Source organism: Perca fluviatilis, chromosome 11, assembly GCF_010015445.1.
Source record: "Perca fluviatilis chromosome 11, GENO_Pfluv_1.0, whole genome shotgun sequence".
Taxonomy (NCBI): domain Eukaryota; kingdom Metazoa; phylum Chordata; class Actinopteri; order Perciformes; family Percidae; genus Perca; species Perca fluviatilis.
In genome coordinates, this window is record NC_053122.1 from 7,951,392 (window position 1) to 7,963,967 (window position 12,576).

The window sequence follows — 12,576 nt, forward strand, 5'->3', positions numbered from 1 at the left end:
TTTTTATTCTTTTTTTAACACTGAAAATGGGGGCTGAGTTAATGAGTAAGTGCTCCTCTTGCGTGACAAGAGCAAAGTCCTCCATGTGGCCTTTGGTTAAAAAAACAGCAGCAACAGAAACTTGCACAAAATAAACCAGCATCCTACAGGTTGTAGAAAACTCACAGTATAACTGTAGAGTAGAGCTGCAAATATGAAACAATTAGTTGTCAACTATTAAATTAAATGAATCGCTAAGTTACTTTTTTCCATAAAAAAAAAAAAAGACTCAAATACTCTGATTCCAGCATCTTAAATGTGAATATGTTCTAGTTTCTTCTCTCCTCCGTGACAGTAAACTGAATATCTTTTGAGTTGTGGACAAAACGAGACATTTGAGGACGTTGTCTTGGGCCGATCGACATTTTTCAGCCCGAACCACTAATCGATTAATCGACAGTGAAAATAATCGTTGGTTGCAGCCCTACACACACACACACACAGTACACCTGTAGCATGTGCCAGTACTCTGTTTCTAAATGTTGATTTGACCGAGTGTAAAAGCTAAATATGCAAAAGGAATTTTATTTGCTCTGAAAATGTTTGAGATGTTTAAAGAGAAAAAATGTTATGGTTGCATTTTTTTTTTTTTTTTTAGCATAAGGTGCAAGATTTACAATGTTTCATTTTGAAGTCATCCAAAAGTATTCAGATTAGATCACATTTTCTTTGTAATCCAATGGATTACATTACTGATTACAAAAAAACTGCCATGTCATTTGTATTCAGTAACTGACCACATTTCCCAGTAATCTGGCCCATCCTGCAGACAGCAGCACTGGATGGATTGGGTTTTTGGCTGGTTAGATAAGATGACTGTCTGGATGGATGGATGGATGGATGGAGTGATGAGTCGGAGGGGAGGTCAGGGTTCATGCTCATCTGCAGCGTTGCTGTCCATGGGGAACTTAAAACACACACTTGTGGAAACGGTTTGAGAGTTTGATGCCTAGGAAGCCACAGCGGCGCTTAGATTGAGTTGACAGGACTTTACAGCCGAGAGGACTGCTGGGTTTTTCTTGGTTTCTTGTCTCTTTGGTCCTCTGAGTGAAGGTTGTGCCCTGCAGCTGCTACACAGATCTCCTTTCTTGCACTCCATCCCTGAGGTCCACTGGTTATTAATGTCTAACTACAGAACAACTACACTACAGCCAGCCCTGAAAAAGAAGGTAACACTTTACTTGAAGGTATCTACATAAGAGTGACATGACACGGTCATGAACATGACACTCTTATGTAGATACCTTCAAGTAAAGTGTAACCAAAAAAAGACTTGTCTTGGTGTGACATCCAGCGACATTCCTGTAAAAAGTAAAAGACCTGATAAGGTAGCTTTGTTTCCAGTCCCTACCTCAAAACACTGAGAAGAGTCTGCTCAGATAACACTGAAAAAAAATCTAAAATAATCTTAATACAAGAATAAAAAGTCTATTTATTACATAAAAAAAGGTCAACATTGTGGGAAATATGTGCTCGTATGCTTTCTATTTTCTTTTTAAAGAGTAAGATAAAAACATCGATGCTGCTTCTATGTTTGTGCTTAAAGTACAGAGCTGGATCAGACTAGCTTAATGTAAACACGGGGGGGGGGGGAATCAATAGCTTGGCTCCTTCCAACGTTTAAAAAAAATATCTGAAGTGGTTTTATTTACACATTGTATCTTGTATGTTTTAGAGCCGCAAAGATTAATCAATTCATCGATTAGTTGTAGTCTATAAATGAATTGCTAACTATTTTGATTTCATCAATTTGAGTCATTTTCGTTGATAAAAAAAAAAAAAAAAAAAAGGAAATATTGTCTAATTCCAGCATTTTAAATGTAAATATTTTCTGGTTCAGTAAACTGAATATCTTTGAGTTGTGGACAAAAGACATTTTAGGACGAAATCTTGGGCTTTGGGAAACATGGATCGTCATCTTTTACTATTTTCTGACTTTTTATAGACCAAACGACTAATCAGTGAATCCAGACAATAATAAAAATAATAAATCGGCAGTGGCTAAGCTTTGGAGGTGTTGACAGTTTTTCTTTTTTACATACACATGCAGAGACCAGATAGAGTTTCCTCCGTTTCCCAGTCTGCATCCTAAGCTAGGCTAACTACGCCCGGACTCAAACTCAGCACACAGACGTGAGATTGGCATCGGCCTCTTCCTGTCTCTTTTGGGGAAGAAAAAAAAAAGAAGCAAACGTGTATTTCAATAAGATGATGCAACTTCTCGCTTTGGTCAGATTTCAATGAGCAATGTAGGAAGACAGCTCACAGGCGCACATACAGTAAATCAATCAGATGGACCAGAGCTGAAAAGTTTTAAGGCAGCACAGACGGCTCTCTTGATATGCAGCCAACACCTCGTGTCGCGTCATAACACAACTGTTAGCTGATTGGCCGCCTGACTGCGGGGTGGGTGTCGGTGCGGCTGCGTCATAGGGCTTGAAGCAGAACGGAAACAAGGGAGTTTGGAGAGTTGCGTGAGGACACGTTCGGAGGAAAACAGACCGCACAGCAAGTCCAGCGTATCCTTAATGAATTGCCGTCCCCGCTCCTCTTCCCTCCGGTAGACGTCTTTCAATGTATACTAAATAATCATTGTCAAATTGTCATTTAAGTGACAACGCTGAAGTTTCCACCGATCGACAAGGGTAAGGAGCCGGGCTGGCTGGCAGCACCAGGGCGCCAGAGCGGAGGCCCCCAGCCGAGGAAGGACGAAAAAACAGCAGCGTGTAGGTGTGATCCGAATAGTCTCTCATTCTCCCCTTTCCTCGGAGATCAAGGAGTCCTCAGGAGTAACGGCGATGTCGCCTGTTGGGTGAGAGGCAATCTGCTGCAGGAGCGTCTCTGATTGAAGCAGCTTATTGGTCCAGTCCTGACAGGCCCTCTCTATGCCGGGCCCCTCCCCTCCGTATTCTGGTGGCAGGACGGACGGGGGGAAGAAGTCGCTCAAAGTGTTGTGGAAATCAGCGCCGTGCATGTGGATCTACAGTGGGGAGGGAGAGGGAGAGAGAGGGAGAGAGAGAGGGAACTTGACTTTAAAAGGCATTTCCACTCATTGTCTTTGTATATAAAGAGAGTCTAAGAACAGAGATGGGCATCTTTGCAGTGTAGTGTAATCAGTGTGATGGAAAGGCTGCGGACCCTCTGTCTGATCTTTTCTGGCAGAAAGGGACGAATCATGGCGAAGACTGGCCGGAAGAACATTGGCTCGTTAACCAGGTGGATTCCTCTCACTTTCAGTGGAAAAGAGTCCTAAACACACGCACGCACACGCACACGCACACGCACACGCACACACACACGCACACACACACACACACACACACACACACACACACACACACACACGAGTGTAGAAACAAATTAAGGAGATTACTTGGTCAGCCAATCAGGTCTATAAAACAGTATGTAACAGCAAATAATGGTCATATCAAACACTCGCGTTTTCCCCAAATTCGGCGGCACAATTACATATAAAGTCATCAATGCAAAGATGCGAACAGATGCAAATTTTTGGCGCGAGTGACGCAAATTACAATGTACATTACAATAACCGGGTCACTGTGCAACAAATGCATGCACAACTACTGCATGTCTTAAAGAAAGAAATAGTTTGACTTTAACGGTGTATTGTTTTTGCCGTGTTCCTTATACGTGACCGGAAGGTTACGGTGACGCCATATGTGACTGGAAGGTTACAGTGATGCCATTCACACGTCTTTCCTGTGGTGTAACATACTGTCATAATGTGGTTAGTTGAGACTTCAAGTTCTCCCTTTTTGATAGAACATGTATTAAAGTGTTGGGTGTCATCTGCCTAGTAAGAAATGTCATTGTGGATGAAGACCCTAGACTAAAAATAACAGACGAAGCTTCTGGGTCTGAAAAGTGAAGCCAATGTGGAAGTGCCTTAAACTCGCATTCTATCTAATTTCCAGCCGGGGGCCACTCCAAAGAAATCTGGTTCTCTAGAAGAGAAAATGACCCTACTTCTCACCAGAGGTGTCAAAAGTATTCACGTTCATTACTCAAGAAGAAGTATAGATACTAGGGTTTGAAAAGACTTCTGTAGAAGTTGAAGTATCAACTCAAGCTTTTTACTCAAGTAAAAGTGTAAAAGTACTGGTTTCAAAACTACTTAAAGTATAAAAGTAAAAGTAATATAAGGGGAAAAAATGCCATTAAGGACAAAAGCTTAACCTGCCCCACAGGGGCCTATACTGCACTACCCCACCTCCACAAAAAAAAAACATTTTTCTATAGGCCATAATGACTATAATGTTATATTAAAATCATACGTTCAAACTCAGAAGGGCTGAAAAAGGTGACACATCTCTTCTGTGTTTTTCAGACAACGGCAGCTACAGTCTGGTGTTACAGTCCTCTCCAGTGAAATACAGACACACTTTTACACCGTTTAGCTGTCAGCATTTTAACCATGTTTACTCCAGCTGCTAGCTAACAGTAGGCTAATGTTACCTGCTGTCGAGTGTAGTGTTCAATGTTTATACTTCTCACCCAACCACAATCAAATTCACTCTCGATTTATCTGGATAGATTTTTTGTGTGTGTGTGTTTTTATTTTTTTAGCAATGACAAGCCGGAATGAAAACAAGCCGAACTGAAATAGGAGTAACGAGGCTATTTTTAAAATGTAAGGAGTAGAAAGTACAGATAATTGCATGAAAATGTAAGGAGTAGAAGTAAAAAGTCTGCTGTAAAATAATTACTCCAGTAAAGTATAGATACCCAAAATTTCTACTTAAGTAAGGTAACGAAGTATTTGTACTTCGTTACTTGACATCTCTGCTTCTCACTTAATTTATTAACTCAGTGAACACGTTTAGTGTCTTAATTGCTACTTTCAAGTCTTCCTCAATACAGCATGGTGTTCATTTAGTAAATTATGGTCCTAGTTATTTTAAAATAGATGATAAAGCAGGGGATGCTTTAGGGCGTGGCTACCCGGCGACCTGTCAATCAGGACAGAGGCTTAGCGATGCTAACAATGGCACTGTGGACATTAAACTAGCTGTTAACTCGTTTTGAGTGTTGCCCATGATTTCATCTTAAACTTTGGCCCTCTCACTGCGTGTTTTCACTTCATCAAAGTTAATTGGAACATTTTGGTCGCCTAAAAATGTCTTGTACAGCGATCGGTAGCACCTTGCCAATCAAGCTAGCTAGCCAGTGCCAGCGTTAGCTGGTAACTTAAGAGGAAGTTGGCCGATTTTCTGTACTGCTGTGCTGTACTTTCTGCTTCGGTTAACATTTAGGGACCCTCATTATGCTAACGTTAAGGTGTGGTGATATTTTGAACCTTTTTTGTGGTATTAAATAGCAATTTAATTTGAGCGTCCCCGTGCCCCATATACTAGCGTTGTAAGCTAATAAGCGGTCCGCGCTAGCATTTTCCAGAGAACGACAGAGTGGGTACACATCGGTTATTAACCCCTAGGTTCGTTTTGCGCCGGAATTGTCCTTTAAGGCTTTAAAACGGCAGTCCACAAACCAATGGGTGACGTCACTGCTGCTAGGTCCCTTATTTTTACAGTCTACGATGAAGACTCAAATGAAGCATAGCACCATAGCATATACAGAGTTAAGTGTCCAGCTTCATGGAACACGGTAGAAGTGGTACATGGTTGTATCTGCAGTGAATCCAACCTGAAGTGTGATTTTAGGCCTACCGAAAGCACAGAGGATATCTTTCTGGCGAGGGAAGGGTTAATCTGCAGGGCGTGGCCCAAACTCCACCCCTGCAAGTCAAATATGGCCTTCAGACCCTTTCTCTGCGTCTCCGTCTCCATGGAGATGATCTCTGATGTCATCAGGCTGACCCTGAACACCTGGAAGGCCGACCAGTCTTTCGGGATCCACTGACCTGCAGACAGAGACAGACGTGTTGCTGCACTTTCACAGAATACAATCAATCAGTCTTTAAGCTGCATTAAGAAATATTTGTTAACCAACATTGAATCAGTCTGTTGCTCTACGTAGGTTTCAGCCTTTATCTTAGGTTTCCAACAGAAAAATCTGACAGTGAACTATAAAGCAAAACCTATGTTGTAGGTATCTACATTGGGACTGCCGGTAACCTCTTGCATCAACTGTAAACCCTACCATTAAGCCATAAAGCGGTGTTGTTGAGTGGTTTTTTGGCCACTTAGGAGAAGCAGAAGAAGCAGATAACACAACATTGACATATTATGACCTCATAAAATGGTTATGGGAAATGTCTTAGCAAACGATTGCCTAATCACACATGGACAGGAAAACGATGCATGCATGCTTAATTTGCTTGGGTTTTGTCTATTTGCATGTGTATTTTATTTTATTTTATTTTTTTTGTTGCAGTGCGTTTTGCCCCTGTCGGCCACCGTATTATCGCGGCCACAAGAAAGTTTTACAACACTATGAGGGTAAAAAAGGGAACACAAGCACGTAACTGCCCGGGAGTGCTTGTTTCCTGCGACAACAGAGCACTCGCTATGTCTCGCTCGGCCCTGTTCTTTCTCTCCTTCTCCGTGAAATGAAGCTGCCTTTAAATGCAGTTGGAAACGCCGTTATTTATGAACAATCTGACGGAAAACAGTACCTGTGAAATATAAAGTCTACTTGTGCTACAGTGGGGGGTTAATGAACATAATACACAAATGGGCCGCTCCATTGACACTCCTCCCGCCACACAACCCTGAGGTGAATTGCTGGTTTGCATTTTTTAATCTGAATGCCCCGTAAACCTTAAAAAAAAGAACACACACACACACACACACTGACCAATCCTGTAGATGAGCACCCTGCTGCCGGTGCGGTCCCGCTGGGGGAGGACGGTGTGGTATGTTGTGTTGAGGAGGCCAAGCACCGAGGAGGGAGACAGACAGGTGCTGATCTCAGGACTCTCCCTCCGCCACCGCTGGTAGTTCAGTAAGAGCTGCACAGGACATATGCAACATTCAGGGACATCAGGAAATCGAGAGGAATTCATAGGATTATATCAGCACCGGTGACTGCAGTTGAAACACCGGTGCATTAAGGAAGATATGAACTGCAAAAATTTATCGATTAGTTGTCAACTATTAAATTAATCGCCAACTATTTTGATAATCAATTTATAGGTTTCCATACGTTTTTTATGAGAAAAAAAAGTTTCAATGATCTGATTCCAGCTTCTTAAATGTGAATATTTTCTAGTTTCTTCACTCCTCCTAGGACGGTAAACTAAATTGTGGACAAAACAAGACATTGGAGGACGTCACCTTGGGCTTTTTCTGACATTTACTAGATCAAACACCTAATTGCTTAATCGAGAAAATATTGGACAGATTAAATCCACAATGAAAATAATCGTAAATTGCAGCCCTAGGAGAAGATATACGTTCCAGGAGTTGACACGTATCAAATGTAATCTACTCTGTAATCTGCGCCAAACCCTCACAGTAAATGCTCCTGCTGCTGGAGATCAAACAGAACAAATAAAAATACAAGCTCGGGCTGTGATAGGTTGTAATAAAAGCTAATTCTAAGGACTATTTGCCTATACATATTTCTATTTAAATCTTAAATCTCAGACTATACTGATATTGCACTATTCCTTCCCTCTCTTTAATTGTTATTGTATATTTCTTGTACATTTTAATTGTATTGTTACACTGTATACTTAACAGTATTTGTTTTATATTTCTTACTGTCCTTTCTGTTTTTTATTCTTTATATGTTAAGTGAGTGTTGCACTTTGAGAGCAAAGATTAACCGGAGTCAAATTCCTTGTTTGTTTACGCAAACCTGGCCAATAAAGCGGATTCATTCGGATTCGGAGATTTGTGTGGTAAAAGTCAGAGTCAGTATGTGCACGTGTATCAGTGATTCAAGTCACCAGTACAGACTGCTGAGCTTCGGCCCAGTTGGGGGAGCTCCAGCTGTTTTCAAATGAAAATAAGCAACCAAGCCTTCCTGTTGAACCAACAACTGTGTTCCCCCACACTGACTGGACGTGCTCAGAGGTGTAGGCCTACAGTGTCTGTTGCAGCGGTGGAAGAAGTACTCCGATCCTTTACTTAAGTAAAAGTACTAACACCACACTGTAAATATATACAAATATATACTCTGTTACAAGTAAAAGTCCTGCGTTGAAAATCCTACTTAAGTAAAAGTTATCATTGGGAAATGTACTAAAAGTAAAGTTCCGTCAAAGTGTTTAATCGGCTAATTATTTCAGCTGTAGGCCTGTATATTGTTGGGTAGTTTATTTAAAACATTGTATTTTATAAACTACACGTGTTTTCTGTGCTAAAATCTTGATTTGTGAAGTAACTAAAGCTGTCCAATTAATGTAGTGGAGTAAAAAGTACAATATTTCTCTCTGAAATGTAGCAAAGTAGAAGTAGAAAGTGGCGTGAGAAGAAAAGACTCAAGTACAGTGCAAATGCCTCAAATTTGAAATTAAGTACAGTACTTGAGTAAATGTACTTAGTTACATTCCACCACTGGGCTGTACTGAGTTTACTTTATCTTACATATTGTTTTTTTAACACAGGATATGTACAAGGAAACTCAATCAACTTCTGGCCAACCAGGAAACAAGTACAGCAGCATGACTTGTTACACTGGTATCAAGTGATATCCCAGAAATATGCAAATGGCTGGTTGATTTCCTTCACTCACCAGCACAAAAAAGTATTGTTAATCTATTGAGTGGCAGAGTTCAAATTTGAACATTCACTAGCCATTTGGCTGCTGGACAAAAAAAGTTAATTTTGCAGTTGGTGTGAAAGTAGAATCAGAATAATCAGAATAAATTAACTTTACATTGTAGGATACTTGGATACAGTGGCCTTGACTACAGTACTGCCTATTCTATTATATCAGTATTTGACCTCCTCTAACACTACATTTAAACCAGCTGCATGTGGACATGAGTTCATGAGCCTTATTTTGTGACAATGCCATACTACTACTATTATTATTGTTATTATTATTAATAATAAAGTTCACAATAACTAATCTTGTTTAGGGACATGCTGTAAAGTCCATAGGCTACTTGTGTAAACAATAATAGGCTACGGTAGCCTATATTAAAGCCTAACCTATTTTAAATAATCCAATAAACATGATGTCAGTCAATAACAATTTTGCAATATGGTGCTATAAAGACGTAAAACGCATCCAAAATAAACCGACTAATACACGTAGGCTACTGTTTTCCCGATAATTGCCAGACTTCGGTCTTGCGCAGTCAATCAACGGCTTCCACAAACTTTCATAAAGTCAACGTTCACTTCAGTCTCTTAAACTCACTATGAGCTCCTGTACCCTGGTGTACTTCCAGGAGGCTATGTTGTGTGTGGTTGGTTTTCCCCTGACAGGGCAGCGTGGCGTAGCCTACCTTCAGAGAGAGCTCCACGTCCAAGTCTCTGGCCCGCAGAAACTTGAGGAGAAACTGGTCGGAGAAGGTCCTGACGGCGGACAGCTCGCCGGCCTGCAGGGCTCTGCGCCGCAGGCCGCTCACATACGGCCCGAGCTGCTCCGAGTCGTTCGGGAGCTCACTGAGCTGAGCCCCGTTCATGTCGCACCCGCGTTATTATGGCAGGCCCCCGGCTACATATCACTGCCTGTGGCCGCTGGCTGCTACTGGAGCGGGAGAGAGAGAGAGAGAGAAGAAAAAGAGAGAGAGAGAGAGAGAGGTGCTGGGATTGGACGATGGGCGGGCGGGCGCGTGAGTGTAAAGTGACAGATAAAAAAAAATAGATAGAGAAAGATTGTGTGACCTATTGTCCGAATATTAGGGCTGCACAATGTATCGTTTGTTTTTATCATCATCGCAATATCAACCGGTGCAATATACACATCGCGAAAGGCTGCGACATATCGCTATAGACACAAAACATATTTTTTATTTTAAGTGAAACAAAATATCAGTAGAAAACTGCACATTGAAATGTAACGGTGTTTTTTTTTTTTTAGTGCTGCCTTTCATATTCAATTCAATGTTCAATAAAAGAATGTTAGAAATGATTTCATTTGTTTTAAATTCAACAAGCAACGTGGTGTATTTCAGCAGAATACTGAAAGCAGCATGAAATGCAGAACTGAGCTTTAAGATCGGTTTATTTATCGCAAGTAACATCGTTATCGCAATATTCTACAACGTTATCGCATATTTTCCCCATATCGTGCAGCCCTACCGAATATTTGGAAACATTTTATTTGAATGCCTTGGCAACATTGTTATTGAAACTTTTCATGCCAATAAAGTTGAATTGACTTGACTGAGAGAAAAAAAAAAAAAAAAGAGAAAAAAAAAAAAAAAAAAAAAAAAAAAAAAAAAAAAAATAACCACAGTTGCATTGCCTTGCTCAGTGGCACTGTAACAGCAAACAGACCTGTGACCCCAGAATCACTCTGAACTCCAGTTATTAATATCCAGACAGACATTTCTGGAGGATAAACTCACCCTTGTTCTGCAGCAACATGCAGAAAGTGCTCCAACATCTCCCCCTGCTGGTCAGCAGCAGCAACTTCACAGGCTTTTCTCCAAGTCGAGTCTTTTTGTGAATTGTCTGATAACTGGGGTGCAGTACAAAGTATTTAAAGGTGCTGTAGGTAGGATTGGGAAGATCCAGGATTTAGCCAAAGAGTCCCTCCCCCCCTTTCTGCAGTCTCCTAAGCCCCTCCCCCCCACAAGCAGTGATTGACACGCAGTTAGACACCCCCACCCCCACCCCCCAGCCCTGATTGGTGCATCTGAACTGGGAGCTGTGGATTTCTGCAAATCCCACTACAGGCTGTAGGTGGTGCCAGAGGAGCCAGCTTTTTTTTTAATGACCTGCTTCATGTAGTTCTACTGGAACATAGGGTCAGTTTCAGCAAATATGACAGAAAGTTAGTTTTATAAGTCTTACCTACTGCACCTTTAAGTAAGTAATATTTTCAACTGTAACTAATGTGGTGGAGTAAATATAAAGCAATGTGGATCAAAATTGTACTTAAGAACAGTACTTGAGTAAATGTTTTTTGCTACTTTCCAACACTGTTTCTATTCATTCATTGTGTCTATTCAACTTTTTATTTTTTTTATTTTTTTTAAATGGGGCAGAAGTCCAGGCTTTGGCTGGCCCTAAATTAAGCTAAACAATGTGGAGCAAAGCCTTTGGGTCCTTGTTTTGTTGGAAAGTTAAAGGGCCAGTTCAGCCACTATAGAAAACACTATGCCATTAGGATAGTTTGGGTCTAATTTACAGGTTTTAAGAAGCATTTCTCTGAGAGTTCTGCCTCCACCCAAATATAAATGGAGGTGAATTAAACTTTTCTTGTGATGCTGTCATGAAACATACAGTACCTACGTCGTCTACGGCTTAATCAGCAGGCCAAATCCAATTTTTACAAATGTTTATCATGTGATGCACTTTGTGACTTCGTCTGTCAAATAAACTTATGTTTTTTTTCCAAACCTGGACCCTATATTTTCCCATGTTTTTGTGTGACTGATGGGAACAGCATTTTTTTGAAATTGGTCCAGTATTAAGAAAGACAACGAAACAAGCTGCAACATCCAGTCACTGTTCCATTATTAATGTGACTACTATCGCCACTGTTCATCACACCCCCAACCGGCTCGTCAGACACCGCCTACCAAGAGCCTGGGTCTGTCCGAGGTTTCTTCCCAAGAGGGAGTTTTTCCTCGCCACTGTCGCACTGCTTGCTCTTGAGGGAATTACTGGAATTGTTGGGGCTTTGTAAATTATAGAGTGTGGTCTAGACCTACTCTATCTGTAAAGTGTCTCGAGATAACTTATGTTATGATTTGATACTATAAATAAAATTGAATTGAAAAATTGAATTGAATATATACGTAAATGCAATATATACGTAAATGGGCAATTATGAACCTTTCAATTTATGTCCACTGAAAGTGCTTCTCTGACAACATCACAGAAATGATCCCTACAGAGACACCTTTTTTTAAAGATTACTTTTTAGGGCATTTTAGTCCTTCAATTCGACAGGACAGATGAAGACATCAAAGGGGAGAAAGAAGGGGAATGACATGCAGCAAAGGGCCGCAGGTCGGCGTCGAACCCGCGGCTGCTGCGTCGAGGAGTAATCCTCCTCTATATGTGCGCCCGCTCTACCAACTGAGCTAACCAGGCCACAACCGTTCTGTTAAAGAGTAAGATCCTTTTTGTTTAAAATGAAACATCACCAACATCGCTATCACCAAACCCACTAGACTCCATTTAAATAAACAGTAATTTTATCGCCGTAAAACACAAATCAAAGTCGACGGAAACAAAATAAAACTAGCAAAAGCCATCTTGGTTCGTTATCCACTGCTCCAACAATCAACCACTCAGGTTTGGTTAAAATAAACCCTTAATTCTCCCATTTACTTGTGGAAATACGCTGGCTCTATACATGCTAAAAGTCCTGTTTATTTAAATGGAGTCTGGTGGGTTAGGCGATGGGTGATTTCAGGCTGTATCTGGTTAAACAAAAAAGATTTTACTCTTAACAAAAAAGGTCTATCGCTGTAAAAATCCT

The 12,576-nt window shown here is 40.9% G+C and overlaps 1 protein-coding gene across 1 annotated transcript; it reads right to left on the minus strand.

Annotated features, from left to right (window-relative positions):
- Window positions 1-620: 620 nt before the first annotated feature.
- Window positions 621-9,676, minus strand: ttpa (tocopherol (alpha) transfer protein). The gene is made up of 5 exons (XM_039816546.1): window positions 9,422-9,676; window positions 6,817-6,970; window positions 5,727-5,920; window positions 3,178-3,288; window positions 621-3,019 (listed from the first exon to the last, which is right to left on the minus strand). The coding sequence occupies exons 1-5, from the start codon at window positions 9,599-9,601 to the stop codon at window positions 2,789-2,791; spliced, it is 870 nt and encodes a 289-aa protein (XP_039672480.1). The 5' UTR covers window positions 9,602-9,676; the 3' UTR covers window positions 621-2,788.
- Between the last annotated feature and the right edge of the window lie 2,900 nt (window positions 9,677-12,576).